This window comes from Marmota monax, unplaced genomic scaffold, assembly GCF_021218885.2.
Source record: "Marmota monax isolate L192 unplaced genomic scaffold, Marmota_monax_Labrador192_F-V1.1 WCK01_AAM20220418_F8-fsc00072, whole genome shotgun sequence".
Lineage (NCBI taxonomy): Eukaryota > Metazoa > Chordata > Mammalia > Rodentia > Sciuridae > Marmota > Marmota monax.
In genome coordinates, this window is record NW_026692356.1 from 9230325 (window position 1) to 9251526 (window position 21202).

General features: G+C 42.9%; 1 protein-coding gene across 6 annotated transcripts in view; it reads left to right on the top strand.

The window, feature by feature from the left end:
• Nucleotides 1-247: 247 nt before the first annotated feature.
• Nucleotides 248-21202, top strand: part of Il15ra (interleukin 15 receptor subunit alpha) — a 41078-nt gene continuing 20123 nt past the window's right edge. Inside the window, exon 1 of one of the 6 annotated variants that reach the window (XM_046442390.2) lies at nt 248-636. Coding sequence is in view for 4 of the 6 variants with exons in the window: in XM_058578660.1 (XP_058434643.1) it covers nt 935-1022 (88 nt within the window). In the remaining 2 variants the exon portion in view is untranslated. Of the gene's footprint in view, nt 637-815; nt 1023-1046; nt 1436-21202 lie in introns of those variants that run through there. The other 5 variants (XM_058578660.1, XM_046442387.2, XM_058578662.1 and 2 more) reach the window with 5 other exon arrangements.

Genomic DNA, 21202 nt, shown 5'->3' on the forward strand with positions numbered 1-21202 from the left:
GCCACAGGTGGAAGCGAAGGAATGTCTGGTCATACTAGTTCCACGCCTAGACTTGGGCATTTCTGACCGCGCTTCGGAATTTTCCCAGCACAGAGCAGATTGCTGGGATTTCAAGGGGTCGGGGGAGGCACCTGCAAAAAGAGATTGGAAGACTGGGAGAACCAGTCTAAGGAAATAAAACGAAGCACAAAGATGTGTTCTTCTCTTCCAGTTCTTCCCGCCCCCACCCCTTCAAACATTTGACATTATCTTGGGGAAGAGGAGCAGGAACAAGGCAAAGTGGAGGAGTCAGTCGTGGCCACTGCTGGAGGGAGCAGGTAGTCAGTACCGCGTTCCCACTACCCCTGCCCGCGGGAGCCACACGGCCACAACACCTCCGCAGTCTCCCACCCACGCGGAGCGCAGATTGACAAACGCAGTGCCACCTGAGTCCAACTTGGGAGTAGGAGCAGCAGGAGCTGCCAGAGGACAGGAGCGAGGGGAGCCGAAGAAGTCAGGAGTGAACGCCGAGCCGCAGAGTGTACAAGAAGGAGTTTGCCCTCGGTTGGCTGTGCACTGCCTCGGCATGGGACACTAGCCCTAAAAGACTTTGGGAGTCCCCAGGAGCGAGAAGGGGAAGATGCTGGGCTTGGGCAGGTGAGGTCCCTAATCCTTTCTGCGCACTGCCCGGGGCTGTCCCGCTACAGGAGCGATGGCGCCGGGGTCACGGCGGCCGCCGGGGCTTCTTCCAAAGTTGGGGTGGGGATGCTGAGTCACTGATCTGTCACTACTTTGCACCTCTCCTCAGCCCTCCGGGGGCTAAAGCAAAAGCGAAAGCGAATGCATCTGGCGGGCGGTGGATCCCGGAGCTGCGCTCGCCACTTTCCCGGGTCCGGGGCATTGCACTCGCGGCTGTCCCGGGGCGTCCTGGCGGAGCACCGCGGGCCGCGCGGCCATGGTCCGGCGGCGGTTCCTGAGCTCTGGAGTCCACGCCCTCCGTGGACTGCTGCTGCTGCTGCTGCTCCGGCTGCCGGTGACGCCGGGTAGGGAGCGGCTTGCGCCCAGGCGGGGCTGCGAGCGGGGCCGGGGAGCCGAGCGGGATGGCGCCTAGCGCCCCACCTCCCCGGGCCGGGCCAGAAGTCGGGCCCGGGAGGACGCGGTGTGTGCTGACACCAGGCCGGAGGGACACGTGGAGGAGCCGCGGAGAGGGCAGGGAAGAGCGCCGCTTCTGCCCTGCTTGAGCGAGCCCAGCGGCCAGCTGCGCACGCAGGGAGGAGAAGCCGGGTTTGGCAATGGGAGCGGAGTGTCAGTGTTGCAGGGCAAGTTCCAGAAGTGTGTAAGTGCGCCTCGGTGCGGGGCTGGTACTGCACACGGTCCCCCGAGAGGCCCGGGGACACGACCCCTCTCGACGTTCAGGCAAAAATAAATTACATGGATGGGCAACTGGAAGAGCGGGGTAAGGACTCTGTCCCTGGGGAGGAAAAACGTGTTTGGCAAGTTGCACACCTGGGGACCTGGAACCAACTCCCAGTTCTTAAGTGGGCGGGAAATCGGGAACCGGGATGGTACCGGCAGCTCCTAGTAAAGGGGAAAGAAACGAAGCTGGTGATCATTTGGTGTGTGAATCTCGTAGATCTGAGAATGGATTGAGTGACTCGTGGGTTTTGTTCCGGGACCTATAGAAAGGAAGAGGAAAGATAGATGAATCTATTGTGTTCTTGTAGGTTTTTCTTCATCGTCTTATAGTGAAGGAGCTTTGTCAGTATCTGATAAAAAGCCATAAATTCTCTCTCTCTTGAAAAAAATGCATAAATGTACACACTTAGAAAAAATGTGCATGGGATTTGGGGGTCAAGAACCTACCGAATGTCATCCAAGGATATCCATGAAAGTTAGGAACCCCAAGATCTCCATGCGCTTTCAACCAAGACCTCCAATAATTTACATGCAGTCCAGTGGGGCCAGTCTGTCTGCTGGGATTTGGCCAGTACCAGCCCTTTCACAGTTGCTGCTGCCTGGCTTGATCTGAACCCCATAGTTCCACTAAGTTTTATGAAGTTTCATTTTTGTAAGACAGTGATTCTGGATTTTCCCCTACATATGAGAAGCTGAGTTATGTTGGAGACTTGGTCATTTCCTCCCCACTGTGTAAACAGTGTCCTGAGATGATTTCTGAGGAGATGCTAGAAATAACCAGCAATAAGCTGCTCTATTACATAATGTGAAAGTGAAATGCAGCTTTGGTCAGTGCCCAGCTGAACTGCAGGTGTCTGTCCATCTGAAAGTAATAGGAGAGCAATGAAGCTTGTGGACTACACACAGGCTTGCACTCTGACCTTGCAAAGGTGTTGCTGCCTTTGGGTGGATCCTGATGTTTGTTTGTTCACTCCTTTAAAAAAAATAGCCTTATTAAAGTGTAGTTGACAGATAATAAAGTGCATATATTTAAACTGTGCAATTCAATAAGGTTAGAGGTAAATGCTACACTCATGAGACCACATAATCCATTGCTACTGCCTGTCCTCTTACCCTGCATTTTTACCACCCACCCCACCCTGCCTCCAGCAATTACTATCAATAATTTTGTTACACTTTCTAGAATTTCATATAAATATATGGAATTATACAATAGATACTCTTTCTTGTTTGACTTCTTTCACTCAGTATTTTTTCTGAGAATTCACAATATTGTTATGGTTGTGTATATAGTCATTTGGTGCTCAGGGACAAGGACCATAGTCTTATTTAAATCACTACTCTTGATGCCTACAATAAAATACTTGTCACATGGTAGCATACCATAAAATTTTGTTGCTCATTTGAGTAAGATGCCTAAATGAAATTAGGCTTAAAGGAAAGTTCACAGATATTAAACTAACAGAAGGATAGTAAAAGTCAAAATAAGATTTTTATATTCCTGCTTATCTTTTTTAAAATTAATTTATTTTTAAATTTACTCTGATTTGTTATACATGATGGCAGAATGCAGTTCATTTCATATTATACATATAGAGCACAACTTTTCAAGACACTGATTGTACACAGAATATTTTCACACCATTCGTTTCTTACACATGTACTTAGGGTAATGATGTCTAACTCATTCCACCATCTTTCCTACCACCTTGTCCCCTCCCGTCCCATCCCTCCCCTTTGCCGTATCTAGAGTTCCTCCTAGAGTTCCTCCTTTCCTCCCATGCTCACGGCCCCACCTTATCGCCATTATGCCTGTGTGCATCTTCGTCCTCATATCAGGGAAAACATTCGGCTTTTGTTTTTTTAGGATTGGCTTGCTTCACTTAGCATTATATTCTCCGACTTCATCCATTTATCTGCAAATGCCATGATTTTATTCTCTCTTAATGCTGAATGTTCCATTGTGTATATATACCAAAGTTTCCCTATCCATTCATTTACTGAAGAGCATCTAGGTTGGTCCCATAATTCAGCTATTGTAAATTGTGCTGCTGTAAACGTTGATATGGCTGTGTCCCTGTAGTATGCTGTTTTTAAGTCCTTTCGGTATAAACCGAGGAGTGGGATAGCTGGGTCAAATGGTGGTTCCATTCCCAGTTTTCCAAGGAATCTCCATACCCCCATATTGGCTGTACCAATTTGCAGTCCCACCAGCAATGTATGAGTGTACCTTTCCTCCCACATCCTCGCCAACACTTATTGTTGTTTGTATTCTTAATAGCTGCCATTCTGACTGGAGTGAAATGAAATCTTAGAGTAGTTTTGATTTGCATTTCTCTAATTTCTAGAGATGTTGAACATTTTTTCATATGTTTGTTGATTGATTGTATATCCTCTTCCAAGAAGTGTCTGTTCAGTTTCCTGGCCCATTTATTCATTGGGTTATTTATTTATTTATTGGTGTTAAGGTTTTTGAGTGCTTTATATATCCTAGAGATTAGTGCTCTATCTGATGTGCTTGTGGTAAAGATTTGCTCCCATTCTGTAGGCTCTCTATTCACCTCACTGATTGTTTCTTTTGCTGAGAAGAAGCTTTTTAGTTTGAATCCATCCATTTATTGATTCTTGGGTTTTTTAAATTAATGATTTATTTATATATGACAACAGAATGCATTGCAATTCTTATTACACATATAGAGCACAATTTTTCATATCTGTGGTTGTATACAAAGTATATTTACACCAGTTTATGTCTTCATAATTATTGTGCTATAGGAATTTTATTAAGAAAGTTGGGGCCTAAACCAACATGATGGAGATTTGGGCTTACTTTTTCTTCCACTAGGTGCAAGGTCTCTACTTTAATTCCTAGGTCCTTGATCCACTTTGAGTTGAGTTTTGTGCATGGTGTGAGAGAGAGAGGTTTAATCTTATTTTGTTACATGTGGATTTCCAGTTTTCCCAGCACCATTTGTTGAAGAGGCTACCTTTTCTCCAATGTATGTTTTTGGCACCTTTGTCTAATATAAGATAACTGAAGTTATGTGGGTTAGACTCTGTGTCCTCTATTCTGTACCATTGGTCTACAGGTCTATTTTGGTGCCAATACCATGCTGTTTTAGTTACTATTGCTCTGTAGTATAGTTTTAGGTCTGGGATAGTAATTCCACCAGCTTCATTCTTCTTGCTAAGGATTGCTTTGGCTATTCTGGGTCTCTTATTTTTCCAGATGAATTTCATGATTGCTTTCTCTATTTCTATAAGGAATGCCACTGGGATTTTGATTGTGATTGCATTGAATCTGTATAGTGTTTTTGGTAGTATGGTCATTTTGACAATATTAATTCTGCCTATCCAAGAACAAGGTAAATCTTTCTATATTCTAAGGTCTTCTTTAATTTATTTCTTTAGCATGTTGTAGTTTTCATTGTAGAGGTCTTTCACCTCTTTTGCAAAATTTATTTTTATTTTTTGAGGCTATTGTAAATGGGGTGATTTTCCTAGCTTCACTTTCAGCGGATTTGTCACTGATGTACAGAAATTGATTTATGGGTGTTTGATTTATGGGTGTTGATTTTATATCCAGCTACTTTGCTGAATTCATTTATTAATTCTAGGAGATTTCTGGTGGAATGTTTTGGTCTTCTAGGTATAGAATCATATCATCTGCAAATAGTGATGATTTGAGTTCTTCTTTTCCTATCCATATCCCTTCCCTGCTTATCTTATAATGTTCTACTGTAGAGTATTGGAGTAAATGACATGAGAGAAATTCTATAGAATTATTGGAATTATTGGCCTACTTTCAAAAAAAAAAAAAAGAATTCACCATATTGTTACGTGTCCAGTAATTCATTCCCTTCTATTGCTGAATCGCATTTCATTCCATGGCTGTCCTGTCACATGTTAATGAATGTTTGCCTTGTTTCCATTCTTTTGGCTTCTGCGTATAAAGCTGTTAAGAATGTTCATGCTACATGTTTTCCTGTGGCCCTATGTGCCTTCATTTCTCTTGGGTAGAGAATGGATAGGAGAAGAGTAGCTGGATTGGATGGTGGGCATGATGTTTGACTTGTAAGAATGTGCGGAACCAGTGTCCAAAGTGGTGGTACTATTTCACACTCCCACCAGTAGTGTGAGAGTTACAGTTCTTCCATGTCCAGGTCAGCACTGGATATGATGAGTCTTTTTTTTTTTTTAAAATAAACTTTTAAAAAAAAAAACATTTAGGATCTTATCGGAGTGAACACGGAGCGCGGGGCGGCCAAGTCCCGGCTCCCGGAACCGTCCCGGAACCGCCCTGGCTCCGGGCTGCGGAGCCTGCGGAGGCTGCTTCTTGGACCCTGCTAATATCAGAGCAAACACGAAACACCAAGAAGCCGAATTCCAGCTCCCGGAACTGAGCCCGCGGGGACTGCTTCTTGGAGCTTACACTTATAGGAGCTTACACCGAGCACAGAGCGGCCGAGTTCCGGCTCCCGGAACCGTCCCGGAACCGCCCTGGCTCAGGGCTGCGGAGCCCGCGGAGGCTGCTTCTTGGACCCTGCTACTATCAGAGCATACACAAAACACTAGGCGGCCGAATTCCGGCTCCCGGAACTGAGCCCGCGGGGGCTGCTTCTTGGAGCCTACACTTATAGGAGCTTACACCGAGCACGGAGCCGCCGAGTTCCGGCTCCCGGAACTTCCCTGGACCGGGGCTAGGAGCCCGCGGAAACTGTGTCTCGGTCCGGGTCCTGCTGAGGGCAGGTCAGGACTCACCCATTGCTTGGGTTGCCTGGCAAGGGGAACGAAATGCTGCCATTCGCATAGGATACCAACATGGCAGAGATCTGATGTCAGCAGAAAGCGGTGGAGGAGAGATCTTCATCAATACCAGCGGTGACATAAGCAGTTGGTCTCCTGGTAAGGGGGGTGAGGCTCAGTCACCCGAGTCTCCTCAATTTGTCCTCGAGCCAGAGGGAAGGAGCCGGGCAGCCGCCAGCCCCCGGAGCAGGCCCAGCGGCTCGCCAGCGTGGTGACCGCGTGACCCCAATTGGAGAGGGGGCGGAGCGGAGCCGCCACCCACACCCGCCAGGTGGGCAGACCCACGACCCAGTAGTACATGGGCGTGGTAGGAGGGGCAGGGCAGAGCCGCCCTTCGCGCTTGCAAGGTAAACAGACCTGTGACAGCCTGGCGGGTCAGGCCCAGTGGCCTGCCAGTGTGGTACACACGTCACCCCAACTCGAGTAGGGGCAGAGCAGATCCTTATCCCACGCCCGGATCAGGCCCTGCCGGTGTGGTGGTCACGTGACCCCAATTGGAGTGGGGGTGGAGCGGAACCGCCACCCGTGCCCGCAGGGTGAGCAGACCAGTGATCAACCTGCAGATCAGGCCCAGGGGTCCACAGGCGTGGTAGGAGGGGCAGGGCAGATCCGCCGCCCGCGCCTTCAAGGTAGGCAGACCTACAACAGACCGGCGGATCAGGCCCAGGAGCCTGCCGGCGGGGTACAAACACCACCCTAATTGGAGTAGTGACAGAGCAGAGTCGCCTCCCTTGCCAGGAACAGACCCAGCATCCTGCAGGCGGGGTAGTCACGACACCCCAATTGGAGTAGGGGCAAAGCAGAGCCTCCACTCGTGCCCGAAAGGTGGGCAGATCTGCGACCGACCAGCAGGACAGGCCCAGTGGCCTGCTGGTACAACAGACACGTCACCCCAATTGGAGTAGGGGCAGAACAGAGCCGCCACCAGCTCCCAGAACAGGCCCAGTGACCTGCCGGCGTGGTAGCCACGACACCCCAATTGGAATAAGGAGAGAGCAGAGCCGCCGCCCGCACCTGCAGGAAAGATACGCAAGCAGTATGAAAAGACAAGGAAAGAAAGGACCACAAGCAATGCAGGTCAACGCAACTTTAGAAGAGGTAACAGCTGCAGCAGATGGAATGTCAGATAAAGAATTCAGGATATACATGCTTCAGATGATCTGGAGTATCAAGGAAGACATTAAACAGCAAAATCAGACAATGAAAGATCACTTCGACAACGAATTACGCAAACAAATCCAGGAAGCAAAGGATCAACTATACAGGGAGATAGAGGTTATAAAAAACAAGCAATCAGAAATCCTAGAAATGCAGGAAGCAATAAACCAACTTAAAAACTCAATGGAGAATACTACCAACAGAGTAGAACACTTAGAAGATAGAACATCAGACAATGAAGACAAAGTATTTCAACTGGAAAAGAACATAGACAGCTCAGCAAGACTGTTAAGAAACCATGAGCAGAACATCCAAGAAATATGGGATAACATTAAGAGACCAAACTTAAGAGTCATTGGGATACAGGAAGGTACAGAGCTCCAAACCAAAGGAATGAGCAGTCTATTCCATGAAATAATACAAGAAAACTTCCCAGACTTGAAGAATGAGACAGAATCCCAAATCCTAGAAGCCTACAGGACGCCGAATGTGCAAAATCATAAGAGATCCACACCTAGACACATTATAATGAAGATGCCCAACATACAGAATAAGGAGAGAATTTTAAAAGCTACAAGAGAAAGGAAGCAGATTACATTTAGGGGCAAGCCAATCAGGATAACAGCTGATCTTTCAACACAGACTCTGAAAGCTAGAAGATCCTGGAATAACATATTTCAAACACTGAAAGATAATGGGTTCCAACCAAGAATTGTGTATCCAGCGAAATTAAGCTTCAGGATGGAGAATGAAATTAAAACCTTCCACGATAAACAAAAGTTTAAAGAATTCGCAGCTAGAAAACCATCTCTTCAAAACATCCTAGCCAAAGTATTACAGGAAGAGGAAATGGAAAATAACAATGAAAACCAACAGTGGGAGGTAGGACAGTAAAGGGGGGGGGGAAACAATCAAAGAGGAAAACAAACAATGTTTAGTAACAGAAATAAACAAATATGGCTGGAAGAACAACCCATATCTCAATAATAACCCTAAATGTTAATGGCTTAAACTCACCAATTAAGAGACACAGGCTAGTAGAATGGATCACAAAACAAGACCCAACAATATGCTGCCTACAGGAGACGCATTTGATAGGAAAAGACATACATAGGCTGAAGGTGAAAGGTTGGGAAAAATCATATCACTCATATGGACTTCGGAAACAAGCAGGCGTGTCCATACTCATATCAAATAAAATGGATTTCAAGCCAAAGTTAATCAAAAGAGATAAAGAGGGACACTACATACTGCTTAAGGGAACCATACACCAACAAGACATAACAATCATAAATATTTATGCCCCAAACAATGGTGCAGCTATGTTCGTCAAACAAACTCTTCTCAAGTTCAAGAGTCTAATAGACCACCACACCATAATCATGGGAGACTTCAACACACCTCTCTCGCCACTGGACAGATCTTCCAAACAAAAGTTGAATAAGGAAACTATAGAACTCAATAACACTATTAATAACCTAGACCTAATTGACATATATAGAGTATACCACCCAACATCAAGCAGTTACACTTTTTTCTCAGCAGCACATGGATCCTTCTCAAAAATAGATCATATATTATGTCACAGGGCAACTCTTAGACAATATAAAGGAGTAGAGATATTACCATGCATCTTATCTGATCATAATGGAATGAAACTGAAAATCAACGATAAAAGAAGGAAGGAAAAAGCATACATCAATTGGAGAATGAACAATAGGTTACTGAATGATCAATGGGTTATAGAAGACATCAAGGAGGAAATTAAAAAATTCTTAGAGATAAATGAAAACACAGACACAACATATCGGAATCTATGGGACACATTGAAAGCAGTTCTAAGAGGAAAATTCATTGCTTGGAGTTCATTCCTTAAAAAAAGAAAAAACCAACAAATAAATGATCTCATACTTCATCTCAAAATCCTTGAAAAAGAAGAGCAAAACAACAGCAAAAGAAGTAGAAGGCAAGAAATAATTAAAATCAGAGCTGAAATTAATGAAATCGAAACAAAAGAAACAATTGAAAAAATTGACAAAACTAAAAGTTGGTTCTTTGAAAAAATAAACAAAATCGACAGACCCTTAGCGATGCTAGTGAAGAGAAGAAGAGAGAGAACTCAAATTACTAGCATACGGGATGAAAAAGGCAATATCACAACAGACACTTCAGAAATACAGAAGATAATCAAAAACTATTTTGAATCCTTATACTCCAATAAATTAGAAGATAGTGAAGGCATAGATAAATTTCTTAAGTCATATGATCTGCCCAGATTGAGTCAGGAGGATATAGAAAACCTAAACAGACCAATATCAATTGAGGAGATAGAAGAAACCATCAAAAGACTACCAACTAAGAAAAGCCCAGGTCCCGATGGGTATACAGCAGAATTTTACAAAACCTTTAAAGAAGAACTAATACCAATACTTTTCAAGCTACTTCAGGAAATAGAAAAGGAGGGAGAACTTCCAAATTCATTCTATGAGGCCAACATCACCCTGATACCTAAACCAGACAAAGACACTTCAAAGAAAGAAAACTACAGACCAATATCTCTAATGAACCTAGATGCAAAAATCCTCAATAAAATTCTGGCGAATCGGATACAAAAACATATCAAAAAAATTGTACACCATGATCAAGTAGGATTCATCCCTGGGATGCAAGGCTGGTTCAATATACGGAAATCAATAAATGTTATTCACCACATCAATAGACTTAAAAATAAGAACCATATGATCATCTCGATAGATGCGGAAAAAGCATTTGACAAAGTACAGCATCCCTTTATGTTCAAAACTCTAGAAAAACTAGGGATAACAGGAACATACCTCAATATTGTAAAAGCAATCTATGCTAAGCCTCAGGCTAGCATTATTCTGAATGGAGAAAAACTGAAGGCATTCCCTCTAAAATCTGGAACAAGACAGGGATGCCCTCTCTCTCCACTTCTCTTCAACATAGTTCTCGAAACACTGGCCAGAGCAATTAGACAGACGAAAGAAATTAAAGGCATAAAAATAGGAAAAGAAGAAATTAAATTATCACTATTTGCAGATGATATGATTCTATATCTAGCAGACCCAAAAGGCTCTACAAAGAAACTATTAGAGCTAATAAATGAATTCAGCAAAGTGGCAGGATTTAAAATCAACACGCATAAATCAAAGGCATTCCTGTATATCAGCGACAAATCCTCTGAAATGGAAATGAGGACAACCACTCCATTCAAAATATCTTCAAAAAAAATAAAATACTTGGGAATCAACCTAACAAAAGAGGTGAAAGACTTATACAATGAAAACTACAGAACCCTAAAGAGAGAAATAGAAGAAGATCTTAGAAGATGGAAAAATATACCCTGTTCATGGATAGGCAGAACTAACATCATCAAAATGGCGATATTACCAAAAGTTCTCTATAGGTTTAATGCAATGCCAATCAAAATCCCAATGGCATTTCTTGTAGAAATAGAGAAAGCAATCATGAAATTCATATGGAAAAATAAAAGACCCAGAATAGCAAAAACAATGCTAAGCAAGAAGTGTGAATCAGGCGGTATAGCGATACCAGACTTCAAACTATACTACAGAGCAATAGTAACAAAAACAGCATGGTACTGGTACCAAAACAGGCGTGTGGACCAATGGTACAGAATAGAGGACACAGAAACCAATCCACAAAACTACAACTATCTTATATTTGATAAAGGGGCTAAAAGCATGCAATGGAGGAAGGATAGCATCTTCAACAAATGGTGCTGGGAAAACTGGAAATCCATATGCAACAAAATGAAACTGAATCCCTTTCTCTCGCCATGCACAAAAGTGAATTCAAAATGGATCAAGGAACTTGATATCAAATCAGAGACGCGCCGTCTGATAGAAGAAAAAGTTGGCTACGATCTACAGTCGGTGGGGTCGGGCTCCAAATTCCTCAATAGGACACCCATAGCACAAAAGTTAATAACTAGAATCAACAAATGGGACTTACTCAAACTAAGAAGTTTTTTCTCAGCAAAAGAAACAATAAGAGAGGTAAATAGGGAGCCTACATCCTGGGAACAAATCTTTACTCCTCACACTTCAGATAGAGCCCTAATATCCAGAGTATACAAAGAACTCAAAAAATTAGACAATAAGAGAACAAACAACCCAATCAACAAATGGGCCAAGGACCTGAACAGACACTTCACAGAGGAGGACATACAGTCAATCAACAAGTACATGAAAAAATGCTCAACATCTCTAGCTGTCAGAGAAATGCAAATCAAAACCACCCTAAGATACCATCTCACTCCAGTAAGATTGGCAGCCATTAGGAAGTCAAACAACAACAAGTGCTGGCGAGGATGTGGGGAAAAGGGTACACTTGTACATTGCTGGTGGGACTGCAGATTGGTGCAGCCAATTTGGAAAGCAGTATGGAGATTTCTTGGAAAGCTGGGAATGGAGCAACCATTTGACCCAGCTATTCCCCTTCTTGGTCTATTCCCTAAAGACCTAAAAAGAGCATGCTACAGGGACACTGCTACATCGATGTTCATAGCAGCACAGTTCACAATAGCAAGACTGTGGAACCAACCTAGATGCCCTTCAATAGACGAATGGATAAAAAAAATGTGGCATTTATACACAATGGAGTATTACTCTGCATTAAAAAATGACAAAATCATAGAATTTACAGGGAAATGGATGGCATTAGAGCAGATTATGCTAAGTGAAGCTAGCCAATCCCTAAAAAACAAATGCCAAATGTCTTCTTTGATATAAGGAAAGTAACTAAGAACAGAGTAGGGACGAAGAACAGGAGAAGAAGATTAACATTTAACAGGGATGAGAGGTGGGAGGGAAAGGGAGAGAGAAGGTAAATTGCACGGTAATGGAAGGAGACCCTCAGGGTTATACAGTGGAGGGGGTAGAGAGAGAGGAGGGGAGGGGAGGGGAGAGGTGGGGAGGGGGGAGGGTGGATGATGGGAAAGGCAGCGGAGCACAACAGACACTAGTATGGCAATTTGTAAATCAATGGATGTGTAACTGATGTGAATCTGCAATCTGTGTATGGGGTGAAGGTGGGAGTTCATAACCCACTAGAATCAAAGTGTGGAATATGATATGTCAAGAAATTTGTAATGTTTTGAACAACCCACAATAAAAAATTAAAAAAAAAAAAATAAAAAAATAAAGAAATGAAATTCCAAAAAAAAAAAAAAAAAAAAAAACATTTATTTTTTTAGAAGTAGTTGGAAATAATACCTTTATTTTATTTATTTATTTTTATGTGGTGCTGAGGATTGAACCCAGGGCCTCCGCACATGCTAGGTGAGTGCTCTACCACTGAGCCCAACCTCAGCCCCTGATGAGTCTTTTATTTATGTCCAATCTAATAGGTAATGCAATGGTCTCTTGTTCTAGTTTTAATTTGCATTTTCTTAATATGTAGAAACGTTGAGCATCTTTTTCATGTGCTTCTGTACCTTGTACACGCCTTCTTTGGTGAAGTGTCTGTTTAAATCCTTTGCTCTTTTATAAATTGAGTTGCACTTTTATTGAGTTTTAAGAGTTTTTTATGGGGGCTGGGGCTGTAGCTCAGTGGCAGAGCACTTGCCTAGCATGCATGAAACACTCCTACAATCCCGCACTGGGTTTGATCCTCAGCACCACATAAAAAAATAAACAAATAAAATAAAGGTACTTAGTCCATCTACAACTACAATTTTTTTTTAAAAAAAGAGTTTTTTATGTATTCTGGACACAAGGCCTTTATCAGATATATGATTTGCAAATATTCTCTCGGTCTCTGGCTTGTCTTTGCCTTCTCTTAGCAGTGCATTATGAAGAACAGAAGTTTTTAATTTTGATGAATTCCAGTTTATTGATTTGTTCTTTTATATTTTATGCTTATGTTACCATATAATGAAATCTTTGCCTAGCTCAAGATTATGAAGATTTTCTTTGATGTGTTCACCTAGAAGTGAATAAATTGTGTTTATGGCTTTGATCCATTTTGATTTAACTTTATGTATAATGTGAGGTATGGATTGAAGGTGGTTTATGTTTGTTGCATATGAATATCTAATTATTCCAGCACCATTTGTTGAAAAGCTTATCTCCACTGACTTTTTTCTTACATCTTTTGAATATCAGTTATCCACACATGTGTGAGTTGGTGGCAGTGCACAAAACATCAGCATGCAAAAGTCAATCGTATTACTGTATATTCCTGAGGAACAGTTGGAAATTGAAACTTCAGAAATATGTCATTTGCAATAACTTCGAAAAGTGTAAAGTTCTCAGCAATAAATCTGACAAGAGAGGTGAAAGACCTGTATACAGAAAAGTACAGACAATTGCTTAGAGAACTTGAAGAAATAAATCAATAGAAAAATACGACATGTTCATGGATTGGGCCAATCAATACCCTTAAGATGCCAAATCAAAGTCCTAAAGGGCTTTCTTGTAGAAATTGACAAACTGATTCTAAAATTCACAGGTAAATGCAAAAACAAGTAGCTTTGCCTAAACAGCTTGGCAAAGAACCGCATTGGAGGAACAAGGCTCTCTGATTGAGAGAATTGATGTAAAGTTACAGTACTCAAGACAGTGTACTATTGGTATAAATATGGACAAAGGAATCACAGGACAGGACGGAGGATGCCTGATGGTTTTAAATGAGCTTACAAGGGAAGAAAACTCAAATTATTAAATTTGCTACTTGGTGGAATGATTCTGGTTAGAAATTATAGAGAACAGCACATTTCCTATCACCGAATAAATCATAGTGTCTGATCTGTTCGCACTCCCATCCATAGGAGGCTCAGGAAGTTGTCATTAAAAGGTCTCATTAAAAGGTCTAACTTGGAGGGAAATCCACCATCCTGGGCAGAAGGTCATTTACTTCCTAAACGCAGTCCTCATCTGAAAGACCTCAGGTGATTTAGCCAAGAGCTACTGGAGTAGTAATAATTGATTGATGTCCCTGATTCCCAGTTTTTTTTTTTATTCCAATGTATAGGGTGTTAGAATGCTTGAGGGTGCTCACTCAACTTGTTATGTTCCTTAAACTCCTTTTTCTGGCAGGGGAGGGTTACCAGGGATTGAACTCAGGGCACTTGACCACCGAGCTACATCCCCAGCTCTTTTTGTAGTTTTTTTTTTTTTTTAAGTTGTAGATGGACACAATACCTTTATTTTATTTACTTCTTTTTATATGGTACTGAGGATCGAACCCAGTGCCTCACGTGTGCTAGGCAAGCACTCTACCACTGAGCCACAACCCAAAGCCCCCTATTGTGTAACTTATTTAGAGACAGGAATTTACTGAGTTGCTTAGCAGCTTGCTTTTTTTAAAATATTATTTTAATTGTAGGTGGACACAATACCTTTATTTTATTTGTTTATATGTGGAGCTGAGGATTGAACCCCATGCCCGACACATGCTAGGCTAGCGCTCCATTGCTAAGCCACAACCCCAGCCCAGCACCTCGCGCTTGCTGAGGCTGGCTTTGAACTTAGGATCCTCCTGTCTCAGCCTCCTGAGCTGCTGGGATTACAAGCATGTGCCACAGTGTCTGGAGCCTTAAGCTTTTTATAAGCCATTTTTTCATAGCTGGGGGGGGGGGGGCTTTGCCTGAAGCATCTGTTATTTATTCCAAACCAATTTTATCTAGTTATTACTGCTTTTTTGCCACCATTGATAGCAAAAGGGTGGTAAAAACTTTGTCATAACTTGAATTGGTTTTGTAATAACAAAAAAAGTAAATAAATAAAACTACAAAATAAATAATAATAAAAATCTACAATTTAGGACTTTTTGCTCCACCTTTAATTAGTACTCCCTGATTTATTAGTACTCCCTGATCTCTGGCAGTGTTTTCATAACTTTACATGTTTTGCAGATTGCTTAATATAAAATCACTACATCTAATATCTGTGAATACTATACATACTATTTTATAAAGTTTTACAAATTATTTAAACAATTCTTTATTGGGGTAGGCTTCAGTTACCTCCCGAATCTTGCATATTTAGCTTATTTTAATGTGTTTGATGTTCTAAACAGCACAGAGAAGGAATAACTGGATGAAAATAAACTCTATGGGGGTGGTGGCGGGGAAGCAAAGGGAAACCCCTTGGGTCTACGAAATAAAACTCTGGGAATTCTCTTATTCAATCAAATCATTTTGCAAATTAACTTCCTTTGGGCTGAGTCACTTTTGCCCAGTCAGTTTGGTAAAATAGTAGGAAACTAAATGAACAATCGTATGGGATTCCTCAATGTGTATTCTAGAGGTGTGTCCGCGTTACTCATTACATACGGTTGATGTGATTGGAAAGCGCTCTCCTTGGAAGACTCCATGCCCTTCTGGGCAGTAGGGAGCCCCTGAGGGATCTGTGCCGGGGAGACAGTACTGGAATCTATGGAGGAAAGGCTACTTCTGCCAAGAGGATGGATGATGACTTGCAGTCAGGGGATCTGGAGGCTGGAAGCTAAGCTGAGGTTTTGTAATAGTTCCAGTGAGTGTCGGTGAAATCCTGAACCAAGGCAGCGTCAACACTGAGAGGGGCAGGGGTTCTCTTCAGGCCTACGGTACAGATTGCATTTTATTCTTTTCCTTTGGTTTTCTTTTGACTGGTAACTATTCAACCTTCCAAGTCTCTAAAAGTTATTATTTAAGGGACTGAATGATAATGAAATTCACTGACACAGTAAGATGAGTTGGGAAGACCAGCTTATTGAGCCTGAGAGAGAAAGAGTTTGGGGCCATGAGCTGAGTACAGACTGTACTCCAGGAAGTGTGTCAAATTGGCTGGCATTTCAGCTAGAAAACAAGGAAGGAAAATGGATTACTGGGAGCCCAGAGGCCCAGACTCTTATGATACATCAGTTTCATACTGAGCTTCATGAGAGCAAGAACCACATCTTACGCTTCTTTGTATCTACCAAATCTAGCACCTTGCAGGCATTTGAATGGTAGAGTAAGTTAAAGGACATGTTGGAATGGATTCTGACTCTGCTTAAAGAATGGGAGGGTCAGGCTAACCTGACAATTTTTGAACTCTGGATATGAGAGTAGGCCAGGGCTCCTTGCCCACGTTAGGCTCTGTAAACTGACTTGATAAAAACACCTGATTCTGGGAAGCAGAAAGAGGTGTGGCCTTACACACTGTTTTGGTGACTTTCTTAACAAATGATCATGGGGCTAGTATATGTTTTTTTGGCTACTTCAGAAAAAGTCCTAAAATCTTAATCTGGTTCCAAATGCCTTTTCCTGAGGGTGCATGTAGAGATAACCCCTCTATGATATAGGATAAAAGATGGGACACAGCAGGAACATTGGGGAAACCACTGATACTCCAGTCCCCACCCTAAGCTCCAGATAAGACTAGAGCAATTTGAGGTCAAGGTGCTCCAACAGTAACCATAGCAACTGCAAGACCCAAAAGCATCTCAACAGCTGACTAGCTTGGCCCTATCCTCCACACTATCGGACCAGATGAAGATGGGTCCCCATGGCAATGGAGAGCAGTGGTAACCACCCTTGGGCAGCAAATGCCTAAACTGGAAATAAATCAAGGACTACCACTCTTGCTGGAAAGAAGCCCTAGGTGTTAAATTGAAAGAGCCACCTGAAGTGTAAGGACACTCCCGCCCATCCTGATCATTAAAGGGATTTGCACATCTCGCCTCTGTGCAAGGAACCTTGATATGGGATCCTCAAACTTCAGAAGCAAGAGGGAATTCAAGGAATTCTGACAAAGATGTGTTAGTGAGGTTTAGGAAATTTTTTTGAATAGAGGCTTGTAAATCACCCATTATATCCTTGGCCCAGATTCCATTAGGGTACTTATCTTTGTATTGATTTTGTGAAAGTCCTTTACATACTAAGAATCTTAACTTTTTGATGTTTGTCATAAACATTTTTTTAATTTAATTGTCTTTTAGTTCTTTTGTTTCATTTAAATGTTTACATGATCATTTTCTTTAAAGGTTTTTGACTTGGTTACTGTGGCAAGGAAGCCTTCCTTATTAATTGAGAAATACTCTCTGGTTTGTTCTTCTCACTCTAGGCTCATTAGAGGCTGGAACCATTTCTTCTGTATCCTTCCCCAGGCTCTGCATGGGGATTCCTGTAGGGTAGACAGGAATTCCCAGTATTTTGGTGAAAAAGTTGGAGATTACCAATGTAGAGTGACAGAGGGGTACGCTGAGAGATGATGATTACTTACATTTGAGTCACGGTTCACAAAGTGCATTTCATGCTCAGAAGCCCTAGGACTTCTCAGCGGCCTTGTGAATTATCATGCTCAGCTCACATATAAGGAAACCGGAGTCGAGTGTGATTAAGAGATTTACCCAGTCACTCAGCCTCTAATTCCACATCCAGTACTCTTTCTACTAAACTTTCTTATTGTCTTCTAGACTCTTATTACTCTTTTATTCAGCAAATAGAAGTCAATGGTTGATTTGTAGATGGACTGGATAACTGGTCGGACCCCACATTCACCGAGTTTTTATGGAACAAGAACAAGTGTATCTGTCTGCCCCAGACCCACCCCTGAGTCCTCATTAATTAATCTGCTCCTTGAGTGAGAGTGGTACGGCAGGGGGCCACCCTGGAGACCTGTTCTGACAGTCATCTCTGTTGATAAGAAGGGATCAGAGTGTCTACTCCTCTGTGTATAGAAGCACAGCCTGAAAAACTATAAATCACTGGGTTGGGTCCCTGCATTAACGTTATAGGCTGTAGTCTCCCAGCTCACCTCCCCATCAAGCTTCTTCTCTCCTGGGTCCTTGGGTATCCGCTCATTCTTCTATCAGGAATGCTCCTTTCCTGCTCTTCCCTTATTCACTTGGCCATTTTCCTGCCCATTGCTGTACTTTTTCAGGGGCTTGTGCCAGCCCTTGCAACTAAGTAACAATGTCTATGACTCCCAGTAGAGCTGGGCTGTGTCTACCTGGTTTATCCACTATTCCCTCTACTCTTCATTCCAGGAAGAAAAAGCACTGCAAAATTTGTGAAGGAACAACCAGAACTGAAAGCAACATCATCCTTCAGAAAAAGGGTGCTCCATGTGGAGTGAGGGACCTCTGTGGCCAGTGAAAGGAGTAACAAAGTGTGAGGTGTTTGGTGTGAGAAAGGGGTTCGTAGGCTCCCTTGACCTTGGAGGTTGCAGAATCACCTGTGGTAGGGGCCATCAGTCCTCTGGAGGTGAGGAGCTGACTGTGACCTCACAGATCCTTTCAGGCCCAAGACAACAATGTGAAAGACCAGATTTGAAGCAAGCAAGGGAAAGGCCAGGTAAGGAGTATCAGTTAGTCACAGTCCTGTGAACTAAAACCTAGTCTTTGTGTAGCTTTTCCTCCTGGAAACTTAAATGTCTCTCTTAGTCTCTGGAGAGAGACTGTCAAGCCACAGATGATATAATAGCACCCAGAAAGGTCTGAAGGTCCAAGGTCAGTTCAGGCTTTCCCAGAAACGATTTATCACAGAGCAGGCCTCATGTTTTTATGGGACTCTCCGTTCTGGTTTGCTGCCAAACATTTCCAGGGTTGATTTGAATTGATTTTTATGGTCATTCCTCCCCACCCAACCCCACTCCCCTACCCCTAAGTATTTTTTTCCAGCTGTGTAACATACAACAAAGCACCACAGATACAGATTTAAGTAGTTTTGAGATGGAGAAGGGGAGTTAGATCCAGTTCGAAGTAGTAGAACAGAAATTCAGAAGAGCACAGCAAGAGGAATGTGTAAACGCAGTCCTCATCAATGGCCAGAAAAACCTTATGAGCAAACCATTCTTCATAACTTCAATGGATTGTGTGTGTGTGTGTGTGTGTGTGTGTTGCTGGGGATTGAACCCAGGGCCTTGTGCATGCCAGGCAAGCACTCCACCAACTGAGCTATATCCCAAGCCTGGGAAATGAGTGCTAAAAAGCCACTTGCTGAGATGCATCTGTGAATACCATCCAGCACTGGTTCCCAGAATATGGTTCCTGGATCAACAATATCACCATCACTGGGAACTTGCAAATGCAGATTCTTGGGCCCTACCTCAGACCTCCTGACTCAGGAGCTTTGTGGTGGGCCCAGAACTCTGTGTTTTCACCAGGCCTCCAGGTGGGTCTGATGCAAGATAACACTGAGAACTGGTGTCAGAGGACTGAGGTGAAGAGAGGCAATAAGAAGCAGGGCAAAGACTCCGTGAGGCATTGATGAACTTGTTCAGGAAACCAAAGCTGCCCCTGAAATATCAAATGTCAAATGAGTGGAATCAAAACTCCTAGATCCTGGTCATGGAAGAAGGAGCTCTAAAATGTACGAAAAGGTGGTGAGAAAAAGAAGACAAACCAACACTCTGAAAACTACTAAAGGAAATCAAGAAAAATTTCTCATCAATCTTGGCCTGAGTTGTCAAGGACTCCTAGAATTTTCTTAAAAGAAGGATCTTCAAAGGTCCCAGTCTTAGCCCATTTTATATTGATATAACAGAATACCTGAGACTGGATGATTTATAAAGAGTAGAGAGGTTGATTTGGATTGCAGTTCAGGAGGAAGTCCAAGAGCAGGGCGTCTTTGCATCTGGTGGGGGGCCTCCCCCTGCATTGTAACATGGCAGAGGGCATCACTTGGTGAGACAGGGCAAGGACGCTAGCTTAAATCTCCCTTTTCTTATAAAGCCACTAAAACCATCATGCCCCCCCCCCACTCTGATGACGTTGACCATCCTAATTACCACCCACAGGCCCCACCTTCAAATACCATCGGCAGGTGACTCTGGGGGTTGAGTTTCTCATACTGGAGTTCTCAGGGCCACACTGAAACCAGGGCAAGCCTCAGACAACACCTTTCAAGTGGTTTTTATTTGGTTACTCAATTTGCTTCTTTTTAAACTTTTAAATTCTGATTTAAAGTCGAATTTACAGTGAAGTTGCAAGACCTCCTGAATACCTTTTGCCCAGCTTCACCAACTCTTTTCATTGTACTGTTTAATTTATCATTTCCCCTCTCTATCCCTAAATATATTTATGCATGTGCTTTTCCTTCTAAGCCATTTTAAGCTGTTGACATCATGTCTTTCTTTGCCAAACTTCTTCATGTATTTTTCCCAACAATGGCATCACAGCACTGTTCTGAAAGCAGGAAGTAACCTTGACACTGTATCATTATCTAATACTCAGTCCGTGTTCAAATTCTGTCAGTTGTCCCAACATTGTCCATTTTAGTGACATTTTTTTTTCCAAATCTGGACCTAATCCAGGGTCACGTGTTGCATTTGGTTGTCTTTCCAGTGTCCTTCAAGCTGGCACGCTTCCTCTGCCTTCTCTCTTGAGCTGGACTACAGGTCAGCTAATTGCTGAAAGCCCCTCAGGCAGGTACCTCTGATGTTTCCTCTTAGATTCAAGTTAGGGGTTTTTTAAGGGAATACCGCAGGAATGATGCATGTGTCCTTTTCAGTGAATTACTTGATACCCATTTGTCCCATTTTGGTGTTGTTAACTTTGATTTCCTGCTTAAGATGAGTTTTCCAGCTGATGTCATTTCCCCCATCGTCACTGGTCACTGGTTTGTAGGAAGATGCTTTGAGGTTGTGTGGATCTACCAGAATTTTGATCCAAGAATCAGAGAGCAACAGAACCCACACATGCAGTGGTTAGAGCTGATCACGTAGCCTGTGCAAACTGTCCTCTGTGTGCCTGGCCTGGAGTTTGAAGTCCGTGGGAAGCCAGTCTGGATGGGAAGAGGGATGTGACGTGGAGGAAGCAAGAGTCACCTGGAACTGGTGGGGCTGAGTTGTTACCCTGTGGGTCCTTGACCTTGACCTTCAAGACTCCAGCA